Source organism: Microtus oregoni, unplaced genomic scaffold, assembly GCF_018167655.1.
Source record: "Microtus oregoni isolate MIOR12 unplaced genomic scaffold, Mior012 000023F_ref0000262, whole genome shotgun sequence".
Classification (NCBI taxonomy): domain Eukaryota; kingdom Metazoa; phylum Chordata; class Mammalia; order Rodentia; family Cricetidae; genus Microtus; species Microtus oregoni.
Window position 1 is genome coordinate 5,734,034 of NW_024543082.1, and position 18,556 is coordinate 5,752,589.

The 18,556-nt window shown below is 44.2% G+C and overlaps 2 protein-coding genes across 2 annotated transcripts in view; both read right to left on the reverse strand.

Annotated features, from left to right (window-relative positions):
* Nucleotides 1–4,036, reverse strand: part of LOC121462036 (protein mono-ADP-ribosyltransferase PARP14-like) — a 44,045-nt gene extending 40,009 nt beyond the window's left edge. Inside the window, exon 1 of the mRNA XM_041673461.1 lies at nt 3,850–4,036. Within this exon, the coding sequence (XP_041529395.1) occupies nt 3,850–4,036 (187 nt within the window). The remainder of the gene's footprint in view (nt 1–3,849) is intronic.
* The window catches only part of LOC121461711 (protein mono-ADP-ribosyltransferase PARP14-like), a 361,785-nt gene that overhangs the window by 256,702 nt on the left and 86,527 nt on the right, over nt 1–18,556 (reverse strand). The gene's annotated exons all lie outside the window — the stretch shown is intronic.

Below are 18,556 nucleotides of genomic sequence, written 5' to 3' on the forward strand. Positions count from 1 at the left end.
CTACATAGCCAAGAGTTCCCGACAGGGTGTACTGCCTTGTGCCATTGGCCCAAAAGCAGCAGGCCAACTGACTGTAGACCAAAAACTCCAAAATTGTTGAGCCCAAATAAACCCTTCTCTCAGATATGTTATCACACAAGGGAACTCTGGTGAATCCTGTCAGCATCCTGCTACACAAATCCTACTTACACAGCCTCAGTCTTCTTATTGTCTACTGAGGTCAGTGGAATTGTTTTGAGCCAGTCAGTGCATTACATTGAAGAAACACAGAGTTCAGTAGTACAGAACCTGTACTGGACTCTGTAGGCACTAAATGCAAGAATATTTACAATTATAGGGACAACTGGGTAAATGGGATGAGAACCATGCTATATGGAGGTGACCCAGTTGGTCATTATCCGAATGACCGTCAGTCCAACCATTAGCCTACAGTGATAAACAATCCACATTTGGTAGTAAATGAGAAAAAAATAGCAGAATAGAGGAGATTTTGCAAAAACAGAATTAGAACACCAGACAGCTGAACTTAGTAAAACTCAACAGAATCTAAAGACTTGCCATTTGATTTCCAACTCACCCATAGTCTAGCTGGGTGGCTATAAAGAACTAAACACTTCTGGAGCAGAAGTTCCCCACTGAAAGTATTTTCTAGGAATGCTGTTAATGACATGAAGAGCTATGAAAATGTGAACTGTGATATCAGAAGCTGCAGCCAGAGAGAGAAGAGGAAAATCAGTGTCGCTCAGACCATGGAGCAGCAGAAAGGAAGAGACAGGGACATGGCCATCCTTGAGAACAGGAAAGGAGCAGGAAGGGGCATGGCCAACATAGAGAAACAAAAGGAACAGGAGGGGCATGGCCAAGGAGAAAGATACCCGAGCCCTGGTGTTCACAGCTACAGCAAAATGTTATGTTCCCCTTGTTCTCTGATGGACAGTTAGCCTGATGAGCTCAGAGCCTATCACAAAGGGAAACATGATGGCTCTCTCACCTCAACCATGCAGCCGGTAGGTCTAGTGACTTCACTTAGATGTACACCCAGATACAGGCGTTGGAATCCATTTGAAAAGGTACATGGGTCTCTAACTCTACTCTATGAGTAGTCAGAAGTTTCCAGAGAAGCTGTACCAGCTGGTAAGGGGACTGAGGACTGTATGACCTCAGGGTGACCTCTGTGTGAACGTCTGAAGACTGTTACCAAATGTCCTGCACCTCTGTGTTACCTTCCTCTTCTTTCCTGGACTTTGGTGAAGTCCATCCAAGGCATCCAAGCATGGCCGTCTCTCCCTAGATGTATGCATTCCAGGGGATCTGATGTCCTCTTATGACCTCTGCAGGCACTGCATGCATGTGGTGTACAGACATATAAAGAGTAAACACCAATATACATACAATAAAAGTAAATCTTTTGTGTACGTGTGTGTGGTTTTCAGAGACAGGGTTTCTCTGTGTAACAGTTCTAGCTGTCCTGGCATTTGGTTTGTAGACCAGGCTGACTTTAAACTCACAGAGATCTGTGTGCCTCTGCTTCCCTATGCTGGAATTAAAGGCTTGCCCCACCACTGAACTGTCAAAGCTTTTTTCTTTAAGAAAACAAGTTTCCTTACTTTAAGAACACCTAGGCCCTCACTTAATAAACAGGTGCCCATTTAGAACTAGAACGTTTGACAAAGTGTGCCCAACTGAATTGAGGTTTACAGTGATTTGAGTTTGGGTCTCTAAGTATAGCTCAATGTCTCAGGAAAAAAGAACTACATACTCAACAGTACACAAACCCAGTTGACCTACAAAGCTGAGACCTCCCTGTTGGTACCGGTATACACTACTGCACTGGTAAGCTCAGTAGCACTGCCAGCTGGTGTAGTTTACATGAATAGAGTCATGCCTGCTCAGGGTGCTTCTGGGACAGAGGGTGGGGCCTCTACAGGAAAGGAAGGCTGCTGCCCTAGGGAAATTCCAGCTGCCTTGCTGAGGAGGAGGAAAAGGGGCCTCAAATGGGAAACTGGAAGTGAATGGAAATTCTGGTCACCCCAAAGCCTGGCCTGCAACAATGTTCCATTTTAATGTTCTGAGTCATCTGTGTTGGGAGTGAAATGAGAGGAATCAGCTGAGCCATCTTGGAGAAGAGGGGGATGTGGACTGGGAGCCCTGGAGGGAGAGAATTGAGCAGAGGTCTGCCTTTGTTGCTGGGGTTGTGATCCCAGCCGTCGTCACACCTGCTCAGGGCCTGTTGCAAAGGCTACAACTGAGATTTTATTGTCACAACCATATTTTATCAATCTGTGTATGTCACTAAACTACCAGTATCTATAGATCTCCATTTTGTTGGTTTGAGGCTCTCAATAAACAACAGAGATTTTTCAGACTTCAGCATATCCCGGTCACTTCAGAGGGCTGGTGGCAAATGCTTCCCCACTCACCCACATTCTCTGCACAGAAGTGTCTAGAATAGAGCTGGGGCTGGGTCTAGTTCCCCCGTCCTCCCTGTGACCAGGATGCAGTAGTCTGTACCCCTAACCTGTGACCGGCATTTGAAGACAGCTCAAGAGAAGAATGCACTCCATAAGGGTTGTGTCTACTGGGATAGTGACAGCTGGGATCAAACTGGGAACCCTCTAACACTCTGAGGTGGTTCTCAACCTGTGGGTCGCGACCCCTATGAGGGTCAAAGGTCCTTTCTCTGAGGTAACCTAAGACCACCAGAAACAGATATTTACATTATGATTTATAGCAGCATAATTACAGCTATGAAGTAGCAACCAATATAATTTTATGATTGGGGGTTACCAGAGTTTGTATTATAGGGTTGTAGCAGTAGGAAGGTCGAGAACCACTGCTCTAGGAAAAGGGAAAATGAGAAAGCAGGTTCTGCTACCAGCTGTCTGTGGAGCATGCCCTGGTGAAATCAAACCTAGGACAATAAGGTTCTCACTCAGGCTTTCTGAAAATCTGTGTCTACACCCTCTACACCTGTCTCTTCTTTGTTTTCTTCTTGGATTGCAGTTGAGCTGTTATCTTGCCTACAGCCTGGCTTCCTAGGCCTCTTTGCCCCTCCTCTGCCCCAAATGTTTCTCCAAACTAAATGAGAAGGAGGAATTGTCTGAATTCTGAGGATGACCCTGGTCTACAACATCTCAGGTGGGAACTAATGATAGCCTTCCAGAAGCCACAGGTCTGGGGCTTCCAATCACCCACCTGAGCAAGCAAACAAGGCTGGGCCTCCCTTGCAGATTGCAGACAGGAGTGGGGAACATTCAACTTCTCAACTGTTCTGGAGCCTCTCAGAGATGAGGGAACCCCCACCCCCATCCCACTTCCACCCCACCCAGGCTCAAAGACCACAGCCACCTGAGGCCACCCTGGGGCAGAAGAAGAAAGTAAGAACTTTGTCCTGGCTGTGGCATAAGAGCTCCTGGGCTTTTCCCTCCTCAAACTCACCTCCCAAAGACACCCCTCCCTAGCTAGAACCCCATGGTGCTACCTGACCCACAACTCCTCAAGATTCTTAATTCTTTAACTGTAGCACTTGAATAAAAAAAAACGGTAAAGTTAAGAAAAGAAGGAAGGGAGGAAAATGGGAGGGAGGAAAGGAAGAGGGAGGGAGAGAGAGAAAGAGAGAGGGAGAGCCAGAGAGAAAGAAAGAAAGGAAGAAAGAAAGAAAGAAAGAAAGATAAAGAAAAAGAACAGGAAAAGAACAAGCAAAGTACAGGAAGGCTCAGGGCTCCAGGAAGCTCACCACCCAGATTTGGGCCCCAGGACCTCCTGCTCCCATGGGCTGCAGCCAGCTGAGTTCTGGGCCTGCCACCCATGGCCCCAAACCCTGTATAGTACAACCTTCATGCCCCTCACCGTCCTCCGGGGAGAAGAGAACCAGGAAGCTTGCCTGCCTCCCTGGCTGAGGGACGACCTCACATTCCCCTCCACCTGACTTCTTCGGGCTCTGGAAGTACATTTGCAACTTGTTGATTAAGGTCTTCCATGGGTCCTTGCCCCAAGAACCCTGGACCAACAGCGGGAAGGGCCCGGACGCTGCCATCCTGGCTGGCCAGGGAAACCGCAACTGTCAGGACGCCCAAAGCAGCTCAAAGTTCACTTTGAGTTAACTTCTCTTTTGCTTTCTATTTTCATCTAGCTGTCCCTGGATTGGTTTAATGAAAACCCCATCCCTCCCCTCCAGACACACCCAACGACCCCGGGCACTCCCAGTCCCATTGTTTCTTCTCTTGCCCTCAACAGAAGTGAGTCAATCCCTGGAGCTGGCAATTCCATGGACTCTGGTCTCTAGTGCACTCACATAGCTGCTCCCTAGCTGGGCTTCGCCTGCACTTTACCCCAGCCATGGCTGAGCTTTGTTTCATCTCTAGAATAACTTCAGTATTCGGGAAAGAAAAACAACATTGTATGAGAGAAGAAAAGGGGCTCAATTATGATCCTCTCAGAATGATCCCTGCTCACTTGGGGAATCACACGTCAGAATTTGATCTGCCTTTTTCCTGCTTCTGAATTCTGTTTTCTCATCTGTGAACTCTGTGGCTACAAACTCCCAGTTTTGAGGAACCTGTACTAGACAGCAACCATACTTTCAGGGTGTACAACACAGGGACACAGATGTGGGGACGCAGGAGAGAAGACAGTAAACAGGTGTTGCTGGAGCAGGAGAGCAGGGGCTCCCAGTCTAATTAAGGGAAGGACAGAAGAGCTTATGGGCAGGTGACATGGCACCTGAAGCCTAAGGACTATCGAGAAAGGACCTTAGAGGATTGGGGGAGGGGAGACTCTGGGTGGTGACTCACATGCACAGAATCACTAGGGCTGCTGCATGGTGCTGGAGTAGACTCAGGAGAAAAAAGGCTACTGACCTGCACACTCAAGAGGCCTGGAGGAAACGTGGGCTCTCAGCTGCCACTGAAGGCAGCATTTGCTGACGGATATGAAAAGTTCGGTCTGGAGTGGGGCAAGAGACTGGATCCTAGTGCAGGAGTGAAGAGGGCCGACTGGGACAGGGGTGAGAAGAGCTGGGAACTGTGTTTCCTCAACATGCAATGAGCGGATGTGTGAGACAGTTAGAGGCTTTGCCACTCCAGGGTTAGGGTGTGCTGTCCCTCTGTGGGCCCAGCAGCCCAGTCTGATGAAAACAAAGAGGGCGGGGAGTCTGGAGAGACCTGGAGTCTGACAAAAGGAGGAAGCAGAAGCTACAAACCTTGCCAGACATTTCCAGGTGACTGAACAGGAAGTTGGGGAGTCAGGCAGTGGTTGGGAGTGGGAGTTTGGGCTCAGAATGTCTTTATTTTTCTTTCTTGGATTTAAATATTGTGAAGATAGAAAAGTCCTACGTATGTGTAAATGTTAACACAAAGAAGGGATGTGGAAGATATTGGTGGCACCAGCCATGACTTCCCCAGGCACCAGCAGCAAAGCATTGTGAATGAAAACAGAGGCTTGGAGAATATCTAGGCGGTTTCTACTGATGGCTCCCATTTCTCTGTGGATTATAATCCGACAGGTCACACAACTCCGTGTGAGGCTTGTGAAGATCTTGGTAACACCGAAATGTTTCTGAAAGCACAATAATCAAAAATTAATTCAAAATCAACTGCATAGCACATCCTTGCTTCTGGCCCAGCTTCCCAGTGTTGTCTTCTGACGTCACCTCAACCTTGTTCTGAGCATGCATGCACACTTTGCAGAGGAGGCCTTCACACTAGACTACACCAGTGAACACTCTGAAATACCTCAGCTCAGATGACAGACTGTGGTAGGATATGGATTGCAGTTTTTATTGTATACAAAGTTTCTGTTCTTACAGAAACATGTCTTAGTAATAGAAAGCAGACTTTTAATGTGTTCCTGCTATTGTTCTTCAGGATGTAATTGTCAAATTAGTCTGTCTTTGGATTGCATCATGTTAGAATGCTTAGTTTTAATTGCTGTTTTGAGGGTTGGCATGACAGCTGAGCAGTTACGAGAACTAACTGCTCTTCCAAAGGACCCAGATTGAGCACTTGCATGGCAGCTCACAATCCCTTGTAACTCCAGTTCCAAGAAATGCAATACATTCTTCTGGCTTCTCTGTTCTCTTCATACACATGTGATACACAGACACACATGCAGGCAAAACACTAACTATAAAATAAAAATAAATAAAATTTCTTTCAATGAATCTTGTCTCGGAAGTAAGACAGAATTTCCTTCTATTTCTGAAATCAATATTCATCTGCCCTTTTATATTGAGTATTAAATCGAAGTAGGGTTCTCAGCATTGACAACAGCAAAACAAAAAAAATTCATTAAGTCTGGAAGAAAAATGGAAAAGATTCCATGTCCTGCAGTAGCAAATATTCAGCAAGATTTAATTCTTTATGTAAAAAAAAAAACACATCTGTTGCAATCTGCAAATTTGCCTCCATTTTTAGTAAATGATAAAAGCATATACGAACTCAAGAACTGTCTTAAAATAACTTTGTGAATTATTATCAGTAAGTACGTGGTTAATATACACATTTTCATATATCTGTATTCATAAGGTTGTGCTAATCTTTATCAGTTGTCAGCAGTAGAAGAAAAAGTCCTATCTCACTGTCTGTCAAGTTCAGAGATACTTTCGAGAAAGACAGTTCAGAGAAAGCAAATTGTTACTTAATCCCAAAGAACTGAAACAGTATAGAGAGGGACAGAGACCCACATAGGAGCATTTGCTATTTTGTGGTTTTTTTATATTTATTTATTTATTTCTTAAAGATTTCTGCCTCCTCCCCACGACCGCCTCCCATTTGCCTCCCCCGCCCCCAATCAAGTCCCCCTCCCTCATCAGCCAGAAGATCAATCAGGGTTCCCTGACCTGTGGGAAGTCCAAGGACCACCCACCTCCATCCAGGTCTAAGAAGGTGAGCATCCAAACTGCCTAGGCTCCCACAAAGCCAGTACGTGCAGTAGGATCAAAAACCCATTGTTCTTGAGTTCTCAGTAGTCCTCATTGTCCCCTATGTTCAGCTAGTCCGGTTTTATCCCATGCTTTTTCAGACCCAGGCCAGCTGGCCTTGGTGAGTTCCCCATAGAACATCCCCATTGTCTGAGTGTGTGGGTGCACCCCTCGCGGTCCTGAGTTCCTTGCTTGTGCTCTCTCTCCTTCTGTTCCTGATTTGGACCTTGAGATTTCAGTCCGGTGCTCCAATGTGGGTCTCTGACTCTGTCTCCTTTCATCGCCTGATGAAGGTTAATATCCAGGAGGATGCCTATATGTTTTTCTTTGGGTTCACCTTCTTATTTAGCTTCTCTAGGATCGTGAATTATAGGCTCAATGTCCTTTATTTATGGCTAGAAACCAAATATGAGTGAGTACATCCCATGTTCATCTTTTTGGGTCTGACTTACCTCACTCAGGATACTATTTTCTATTTCCATCCATTTGTATGCAAAATTCAAGAAGTCCTTGTTTTTTACTGCTGAGTAGTACTCTAGTATGTATATATTCCATACTTTCTTCATCCATTCTTCCATTGAAGGGCATCTAGGTTGTGTCCAGGTTCTGGCTATTACAAACAATGCTGCTATGAACATAGTTGAGCATAAACTTTTGTTGTATGATAGGGCCTCTCTTGGGTATATTCTCAAGAGTGGTATTGCTGGGTCCAGGGGTAGGTTGATCCTGAATTTCCTGAGAAACCGCCACACTGCTTTCCAGAGTGGTTGCACAAGTTTGCATTCCCACCAGCAATGGATGAGTGTATCCCTTTCTCCACAATCTCTCCTGCAAAGGCTATCATTGGTGTTTTTGATTTTAGCCATTCTGACAGGTGTAAGACGGTATCTTAAAGTTGTCTTGATTTGCATTTTCCTGATCACTAAGGAAGTTGAGCATGACCTTAAGTGTTTTTTGGCCATTTGAACTTCTTTTTTTGAGAATTCTCTGTTCAGCTCAGTGCCCCATTTTATAATTGGGTTGATTAGCCTTTTACAGTCTAGTTCCTTGAGTTCTTTATATATTTTGGAGATCAGACCTTTGTCAGTTGTGGGGTTGGTGAAGATCTTCTCCCAGTCAGTGGGTTGCCTTTTTGTCTTAGTGACAGTGTCCTTTGCTTTACAGAAGATTCTCAGTCTCAGGAGGTCCCATTTATTCAATGAGGCCCTTAATGTCTGTGCTGCTGGGGTTATACAAGGAAGTGGTCTCCTGTGCCCATGTGTTGTAGAGTACTTCCCACGTTCTCTTCAATCAGGTTCAGTGTGATCAGACTGATATTGAGGTCTTTAATCCATTTGGACTTGAGTTTTGTGCATGGTGATAGATATGAATCTATTTTCATTCTTCTACAGATTGACATCCAGTTTTGCCAGCACAATTTGTTGAAGATGCTCTTTTTTCCATTGTATACTTTTAGCTCCTTTATCGAAAATCAGGTGTTCATAGGTTTGTGGGTTAAAGTCAGGGTCTTCTATTCGATTCCATTGGTCGACTTCTCTGTTTTTATGCCAATACCAGGCTGTTTTCAGTACTGTAGCTCTGTAATAGAGTTTGAAGTCGGGGATGGCAATGCCTCCAGAAGATCCTTTATTGTATAAGATTGTTTTGGCTATCCTGGGTCTTTTGTTTTTCCATATAAAGTTGATTATTGTCTTCTCCAGATCTGTGAAGAATTTTGATGGGATTTTGATGGGGATTGCATTGAATCTATAGATTGCTTTTAGTAGAATTGCCATTTTTACTATGTTGATCCTCCCAATCCAGAGCAAGGGAGATCCTTCCATTTTCTGGTGTCCTCTTCAATTTCTTTCTTCACAGACTTAAAGTTCTTGTCAAATAGATCTTTCACTTCCTCGGTCAGAGTTATCCCAAGATATTTCATGCTATTTGTGGCTATTGTGAAAGGTGATACTTCTCTGATTTCCCTCTCTGCTTCCTTATCCTTAGTGTATTGGAAGGCCACTGATTTTTTGGAGTTGATCTTGTATCCTGCCACATTACTAACGGTGTTTATCAGCTGTAGGAGCTCTTTGGTAGAGTTTTTGGGGTCGCTTATATATACTATCAAATCATCTGTAAATAACGAAAGCTTAACTTCTTCCTTTCCAATACGAATCCCCTTTATCCCCTTATGTTGTCTTATTGCTATTGCTAGAACTTCAAGCACTATATTGAAGAGGTATGGAGAGAGTGGACATCCTTGTCGTGTTCCTGATTTTAGTGGGATGGCTTTGATTTTTTATCCGTTTAATTTAATGTTAGCAGTCGGCTTGCTGTAAATAGCTTTTATTATATTTAGGTATGACCCTTGTATCCCTAATCTCTCCAAGACCTTTATCATAAAGGGATGTTGAATTTTGTCGCATGCTTTTTCAGCATCTAATGAAATGATCATATATTTTTTTTTCGTTCAGTTTATTTATATGGTGGATTACATTGATAGATTTGCGTATGTTGAACCAGCCCTGCATCTCTGGGATGAAACCTACTTGATCATAATGGATAATTTTTCAAATGTGTTCTTGGATTCAGTTTGCCAGTATTTTATTGAGAATTTTTGCGTCGATATTCATGAATGAGATAGGCCTGTAATTCTCTTTCTTGGTTGGGTCCTTGTGTGGTTTTGGTATCAGGGTAACTGTAGATTCATAAAAGGTATTTTGCAATGACTCTTTTGTTTCTATATTGTGAAATACATTTAGGAGTATAGGTATTAGCTTGTCCTGGAAGTTCTGGTAGAATTCTGCATTGAAACCATCTTGTCCTGGGCTTTTTTTGGAAGGGAGGTTTTTGATAACACCTTCTAATTCTTCACGACTAACAGGTCTATTTAGATTGTTCACCTGTTCTTGGTTTAGCTATGTTATATGGTACTAATCTGAAAAAATGTCCATTTCTTTTGCATTTTCTAGTTTTGTGGCATACAGTCTTTTGTAGTATGATATAATGATTCTCTGAATTTCCTCTGTGTCTGGGGTTATGTCCCCCTTTTCATTACTGATCTTATTTATTTGCGTGTTCTCTCTCTGTTGTTTATTTAGTTTGGATAGGGGTTTGTCGATCTTGTTGATTTTCTCTAAGAATCAACTTTTTGTTTCATTGATTCTTTGGACTGTTTTCTGTGTTTCTATTTTGTTGATTTCTGCCCTCAGTTTGATTATTTCCAGTCTTCTACTCCTCCTGGGCGCATCTGCTTCTTTTTTTCCTAGAGCTTTCAGGTGTGCTGTTAAGTCCCCAATGTATGCTTTCTCCGTTTTCTTTAATTGGGCACTTAGTGCTATGAACTTTCCTCTTAGCACTGCTTTCATCGTGTCCCATAGGTTTGAGTATGTTGTCTCTTTGTTTTCATTAAATTCAAGGAAGAATTTAATTTCTTTCTTAATTTCTTCCTTGACCCAGGTGTGGTTCAGTTGTTGACTGTTCAGTTTCCATGAGTTTGTCGGCTTTCTGGTGGTAGCATTGTTGTTGCCTTCTAAATTTAGTCCGTGGTGATCTGATAAGACACAGGTGAACACTGATATGTTTTTGTATTTGTGGAGGTTTTCTTTGTTACCGAGTATGTGGTCAATTTTCGGGAAGGCTCCATGAGCTGCAGAGAAGAAGGTATATTCTTTCCTATTTGGGTGGAGTGTTCTATAGATGTCTGTTAAGTCCATTTGCTTCATTACCTCCAACAATTCTCTTCATTCTCTATTAGGTTTCTGTCTGATTGACCTCTCCATTGGTGAGAGAGGTGTGTTGAAGTTTCCTACTACTAGTGTGTGTGGTTTGATGTCTGCCTTGAGTTTTAGTAATATTTCTTTTACATAAGTGGGTGCTTTTATATTAGGGGTGTAGATATTCAGGATTGAAACTTCATCCTGATGAAATGTTCCTGTAATGAGTATAAAGTGTCCATCTCAATCTCTTCTGATTTATTTTAGTTTGAAGTCAACTTTGTTAGAAATTAGTATGGCCACACCTGCTTGTTTCTTAGGGCCATTTGCTTGCAAAACCTTTTCTAACCTTTTACTCTGAGTAGAGGCCTGTCTTTGTGGTTGAGATGTGTTTCTTGTAAACAGCAGAATGTTGGATCCTGTTTTCGTATCCAATCTCTTAGCCTGTGCATTTTTATAAGTTAATTGAGACCATTAATATTAAGTGATATTATTGACCTGTGGTTGTTTACTCAGGTTATTCTTATTGTTTTTGATAGTAGAGTTTGTGTGTCTCCCCTCTTTGAGTTGTGCTGGTGAAGGGTCGCTAGATGCCTGAGTTATTGTAGGCAGTGTTGGCTATGTTGGATTCCTTGGGTTGTGATTTTCCTTCTATTACTTTCTTTAGTGCTGGATTTGTGGCTACATGTTGTTTAAATTTGTTCTTATCCTGGAATGTCTTGTTTTCTCCATTGATAGTGAACAATAGCTTGGCTGGGTATAGTAGTTTGGGTTTGCATCCATGGTCTCTTAGTTTCTGCAGTTCCTCTATCCAGGACCTTCTGGCTCTCATGGTTTCCATAGAGAAGTCAGGTGTAAGTCTGATCAGTTTACCTTTATAAGTTACTTGGCCTTTTTCCTTTGCAGCTGTTATTATTCTTTCTTTAACCTGTATATTTTGTGTTTTGATTATTATATGTCAAGGGGATTTTTTTTTTGATCCAGTCTGTTTGGTGTTCTGTATGCTTCTTGAAATTTCAGAGGAATATCTTTCTTTATGTTGGGAAAGTTTTCTTCCGTAAATTTGTTAAAAATATTTTCTGGGCCTTTGAGCTGTGACTCTTCTCCTTCTTCTATCCCTATTATTCTTAGGTTTGGTCTTTTTATTGTGTCCCATATTTCCTGAATGTTTTGTGATGAGAATTTGTTGGCTTTGCTGTTTTCTTTGATCAGTGCGTATATTTTCTCTATGGTGTCTTCAGAATCTGAGATTGTTTCTTCTATCTTTGTATTCTATTGATTATGCTTGTTTCTGTAGGCTCTGCTCATTGACCTAGATTTTCCATATCCAGCTGGTCGTCAGTTTGTGTTTTCTTCCTTGCTTCCATTTCAGTTTTCAATTCTTGAACTGTTTCCATTACCTGTTTGATCGTTTTTTCTTGGTTTCCCAGGGTATCATGTACGTATTTATTCATTTCTTCAAACTTTTTGTTATACTTCTCATCCATTTCTATAAGGGCATTTTTTACATGTTGTTTAAGGGACTCTATTGCTTTCATAAAGTCAATTTTTTCCCACTTCTTCTGTGTTAGGGTGTTCAAATCCTTCTGTTGTAAGATCTTTGGGTTCTGGTGTTTTCATGTTTTTTTTTCAGATTGTTGGGTGAATTCTTGCCTTGGCGATTGCACATCTCCTCCTATCGATGCTATCTAATGGGTCTTTGTAGTAATAGGAGCGTTGTGTGCCGTTCTGTTGTATTAGGTGCGGCGGGGCTGTGTCCCCAGCACCCCGGCCGCCTGGCTATCTTATGCCCCGAAATAACAACACACAAACTGTTTTCCTTTAAACACTGCTTGGCCCATTTCTATATAGCCTCTTCTAGGCTAATTCTCACATATTAATTTAGCCTATTTCTAATCATCTGTGTTGCACCCCAAGGTGTGCTTACCGGGAAGACTCTATCCTACTTCCATCCTGGGTCGGAGCTAAATCGCGTCTGCCCGGGAGAGCGGAGCATGGTGTCTCTGTCTGAGGCGTCTTACCTCACTTCCTCTTCCTCCCATCATTCTGTTCTGTTTACTCCACCCACCTATGTTCTAAGCTATGAGCCCAAGCAGTTTGTTTATTACTTAACCAATTAAATCAACAGATTGATATATGACACTCCCACATCAGGTCTTTTAAAACAGGAACAGGTTTTCCTGCTGGCCAGGGGCCCTGCTTACAAAATGCCTTCTCTCCGTTTCCTAGGTCCCACCGCTGGCCAAGATCTCTTTCATCACTCAGAAGGGTCTTCAGGACCAGGATCAGGCTCCCCGTTCACCATGGACCTCACCAACAAAAGACCTACCCCTCTGCAGGCCAGCCACCAAAACAGAGAAACTCCCGCTGCCCTCTGCCCTGAGCTCCCTATCCAGCGCCCAAACAGGCTAAACTGGGTGATCCTGCAGCCCTGTGGAATGGAGTGGGAGTGAAGGAGGCCCCTGGGCACAAGCTGGGATATGCCAGGGAGAGAGAGTTCGCAGCAGAGGAGGAACAGCCCCCGCAGAGGGTACCAGCCCTCTCAGGCTAAGGTGGGGGGGATCGGCCAAGGGGGTCGGGGAATGCCCCCGCTCCATTTCCTGTGTCCCGCCATGGGCCAAGAACACTCTCCCCACTCAGGGTGGTCTTCAGGGACAGGACCAGGCTCCCTGTTCGCCCGTGGACCTCGCCAATAAAAGGTCTACTACTCTGCAGGTCAAGCCCCCAAAAACGTACTTGATTTAGTTGTAGTGTGCTCTCAGTGTGGGCTTCACTGTTTCATGCTTGGACTATCCTGCGCCGGTGTCCGCTGTGTCTGCCTACTGTTTTGTGTTTTGTTTTGTTTTGTTTTCCTGGTCTTCAATAGAGTTGAACAGGGCCCAGGTGTCTTCAGTTTTCAGCATTCTGCCTGCAGAATGATCCAAACAGCTCTGGGTCTTGGCATAGTGGATACAGCTGGGCAGGTTAGAGCTGGGCTGACTTTGTCCCTAGTTCACACAAACCACAAAGAAAACAGGCAACCTCTTTCCCAGAACTTAGAGTTCCAGAGCTGGGCAAAGGGTTTTCATTTTCACCACACTATCAACTTCTAAGAAATAAAGTCATATTGTAGATCCAAGTCTGAAACAGCCCAAGCAGGCACAAGAGTTTTCACAAAGCAAGATATTTACTGAATTGGGCATCAAAGATCAGCCACCCAGGGACACCAGTAAAGAGTCAGGAGCTGACTGCATCCTTCAAGGTTCCTTTCAGCAAGTATTTAAGCAAAAAATCTGCAAACATCTGCACCAAGTCACTGTTACATTGTTCCCCAGTCAAGGTTCAGGGATAGGGAACTTTCCTAGGAAGATTTCCTGTGATACACCGGTCTTGCCTGGTTTACTCAACTGTGGCATGGGGACTTGCCCACCATACAGGTCTCAACTTGCCAACTAGGATGTCAGTCACCCAGGGAGATTTGGGGAAGTCTTAGGAACTTTAACTTTGTTTCACCCTACTTTTCAAGATGGAAGTCTTATTCAAAATGGCTTCAGTTTGGTTTCTTTTTACAGTCACAATAAAAGTGATATTTACAGTTGAAGTTTCCATCAACACTGGGTCTTTCCACTCTGGGCGACCCCTTAGTGTAATCCAGTGTCAGTCTGCTGGTACAGCAGTCTCTAATAGAGCATCTCCAAACTAGGAGTGACGTAGGCTCTCTAATACCCCAGGTGGACGCTGCTGCCTTTGTTACTTTTCCTGTTGCTCTGCTGAGACACCTGACAAAAGCAACTTGAGGGAGAGGGTTATTTTGTCACAGTTCCAGGTTGTGTATCATAGTACAGAAGTCACAGAAACAGGAGTCTGGGATGGCATCAGGATTCAAAGTTGCTGTCACATGGTACCCACAATCAAGGAGCAGAGCAGGAATGGATGCTAATGACAGCTCATGCTCTCCTCTCAATGTCCTATTGAATGGACTCTGTGTCCATTGTGCACCATGCTGAAGAAGAGAGACAACACCTACAGGTAGTGAAACAGCGTGGTCATTAGTAAATTAGCACATGAGTGGGGTCGCTGATGGATCAGGCTACCTTGATCCTCCTGGCAGCCCTGAGCAGGGCAGATGTGGGGTTTATAAGCACAGAAAACACAAACGTCCGTGCCAAGTCACAGTTACAACTTTCCACCAACTTGGGACTTCAGCACCAGGCTGGGACTGTGGCAAAATCCATCTTCACAGACTAAAATTTACAGGATTCTTGGCCTTCCTGGTGTGAAATAACCATTGTTGGCCTACAGGACTGTATTACGAGGTCAGTTCAATAAATCCCCTTTAATATCAATTCTATCCATTCTACCACTTTACAGAACCCTGACTAGCATGTATTACTCTGTCTCAGCTACTTCATGTCACTCTGGTAAAACAGCATGACCAAGGCAACTCATCAAATGAAGGGCTCATTGGACAATGGTTCCGAAGCAATACAGTCCATGATGGCAGAGTGGAGGTGGCAGGCAGCAGACACCTGGAGCAGCACCTGAGAGCTCACATGTAAAACTGCAAACAGAGGCAGAGAACACACTGGGATAGGCAGGACTCTTCTGAAACCTCAAAGCCCTCCCCCAGTGACACACCTCTTCTTCCAACAAGGCCACACCTCCTAATCTGTTCCAAACACTTCTACCCTCTGAGGACCAAGTATTCAAATATGAGTCTCTGGAGGTCGTTTCATTAAAACTACCATGGAAACAACGACAAGGAAAAATCACAGGTTAATTTCCATGTGTGGGAGCACAGTCCAAGAATGGATCTCTGTAAAGGGAATTCTGAGTTCTTGGGAGAAAACTCCAAGAAAACAAGACAAGAGGCTTGTGACCTCTACTCCTTCTAAACTTGGGTTTGTCCCTGGAATGTGCTTTGTGCCCCTGCCAGGTGTAATAAAAAGGATTGGGTTTACTCAAGTAACCCAGTATCTCACTACTGTCATTTAGATAACGTCTCCAGGCACACCCTGTTCTTGTGATTGTACACAGCTTGAATCATGGCTGTATCCTGGCCTGATACAGCCGTGGTCCCTGATAAACCTGGGGGAGAAGAATGGAAGGGTACAAGAGACACAAGAAATGAAGGCAAGACAGGGTTTCTGATCAAACCATGGTTTTATTATTTTACAGAAGCTGTTATATAGCAAATGGGCAAAGAGGGGGAGGAAAGGGTGTCAGGAAACTCCAGTCTGCTGGAATTCAGGTCCAGAGACATCCCTGATAAGTAAATACTGAGGGTCTGTGATTGTTGACTAACAAAGGAAACGCTAATTGTTTCTGAAGCCTGGTTCCTGTAGGTCTCCCTAGGAGATAAGATCCCAGGTTGTTTTCCTATACCCTGCAGAGGGGATAGAGGTAAATATTCTTCTTAACTTGTGAACTTAAGATGCCTGGAAACAAAATGCAGATCTCAAAATATAGGTCTTTGCTTCCAGCATGGCTGAAACTTAAGAAATCATTTTATGTGTATAGATGATTTTCCTGGATGTATGAGTATGTACCATGAGAATGATGGAGACCTAAGATTCCAAGCTACCCGAGGTGTAACCACTGAACCAGCTGGGCTAGACAATCACCTAAGAGACCACACCCAAGAAGGTAGATTTACATGGTGCCTTGCTAAAGAGATGGGAGGAATAATAAGTTCTTTGATGAGATAATGTACCTTTGCCTTTCCAGAAACTCTACCTTCTGTGCAGTCACCACAGACAGACCAAGCACAAAGCCCTGTGAGGTCTGTCTGTAACTATTTTCCTTCTAACCTCTTTTTCACCCTCCTTTCTTCCTCTCCCTTCTTCCCCTCCCTCCTTCTTCTTCCTCTTCTTCCTTCTCCTTCCTTTTCTCCCCTTCTCTTCATTTTTCTCCTCCTCCTTTTCTTCTCCTTCTCTACTGACCTGAGCCTGAGTATGTGCTCCCCACCACTTTGGGCTTCCTTAATCTTTATCTGAAGCTCCCTCCCCTCTGGCCATGGGTTGGCCTCCATTGATAAATGTGCAGGTTTAGCTCAAATAGCCTGGTTTTCTTTCTCTCTTCCACCTTCCTCCCCAGGAGGGACATTGGCATTTACATTGCCCTGCATTTTTAATTTTAAGCTCACATAAAACTGCCTTCAAGCTTTCTTCTGAGCCCATTCTTAGATTCTTTACTAAGGAAACTACGAACTCCAAGAAGGGACACCAATTTCCCTGTAGCAGTTTCCATCTAGAAAGCATTGCCATAAATAAGGGGGAAAAAGTCATTATTTATTATGACTACCTACTAAGACAAAATGATGTGGAATTCCTCTCTATATGCTGTAAATATAAAAATATATAGCTGTCAATTTGGGAGCGTAGGTCCCAGTCCCTCGCATCTATCCCTGCCCCAAGCCTGGTCTGGACTCCAAATCCCAGCTGACCAGGTCCTGTCCCCTCCCTAGGGGTGGGGTCAGGACTACTCCCCAGGGTATATAAGTGATCCCCCAAAAGGGAAACACATGGTCTCCCTTTCCTCCTCCCAGGGGTTGCATTTCTGTGGCTTCCCGGTTCCCCCTCAGGGACACCCGAGACTGCAGATCTCCCATTAAACCTGGATAGTTCTTTTCTTTTTTTTTTCACTCTTTTTTTTATTTATTTAATTATTAAAGATTTCTGTCTCTTCCCCGCCACCGCCTCCCATTTCCCTCCCCCTCCCCCAATTAAGTCCCCCCCCCCCCCCAGCCCGAAAAGCAATCAGGGTTCCCTGTCCTGTGGGAAAACCTGGATATTTCTTAATTTGGCTTATTTTGATTCGGCTTGATTGGGAATTTTTTGTGTCAGCAGGGAGCTAATATTAAGAAATATTCCTAACATTTTGGAGGTTCTGCCAAGCTAGGGCAGTCCCTTTCCATGTGTCAGGCCATGTGTTGAAAGGCCCCTCGTCTACAATTCGAACTCTCTATGCCATGCTTAAAACCGGCTTCTGGGCTACAGCTGCTGCATCTTGGTGAGTCCCTTTTCTTGTCTATGCTATAAGGTTTTGGGGGGACCCATACATACCTATTTTTGTCATTTTCAGATTCACTCTTTTTGCCAGATGTGTGTCCAGGCCAACCCACAAGGAGCTCTCTACATACACCAGCTTTATAGACACCAACTGGGTAAAGATTGACAGGTTAATTTTACCCATATGCCTACTCATAAAAAACTCTGTTATCTCTTAACACTTGTGGACACTTTTACAGGATGGATAGAAGCGTTTCCAGTCTCAAGGGAAACAGCAGATGTGGTGGCTCAGGGTCATGAAGCTGGTGTCAGAATCTCTCAACATCTGCACAATGGGACTCATCAAACAACTAACTCTCCACTGAATTCAGGTTATCTTGGCCCTTGCCTCAGGGCCACCCCACATTCCTCTAAGGGCCTGAGTCCTTTTGAGTTGCTTTATGGCAGGTCCTTCCTCCTTAACCATCAGTTAACCATTTAACCTCCCAGTTCAAATTCCTCCACTAGCGGGGTGCTTACCCTACCTCTCCCTTTTAAGGTCCCTTCTCCGTTCACATGCTGACAGCTGTCTTCCTGCCACCACAGCAGTGGACCCTAGTGCCCCTAAACCTGCCCCGCTCTCCCCAGGGGACAGAGTACTCCTCAAACAGTTAACTCCGAGGTCTCTTGAACCTCAAGGGACAGGACATCACACAGTAATCCTCACCACCCCCTCGGCTACCAAGCTCTTGGGACATCCATGCTGGTATCATCTTGCCAGGCTCAAGCGGGCACCTACTCAAGACACTTGGTCTGTCCAGCAGACAGGACCTTCCACCCTCCAGTTTTCCAGGATGCCACAATAAAGGGCTTACCTGCTCCTCATTCTGGCACACTCATCTTTATCAATAACAATTTTTTTCCTAGACACTTGCCTTCTCATCTCCCTTAAGGAACAGTTGCCGGGCGATGGT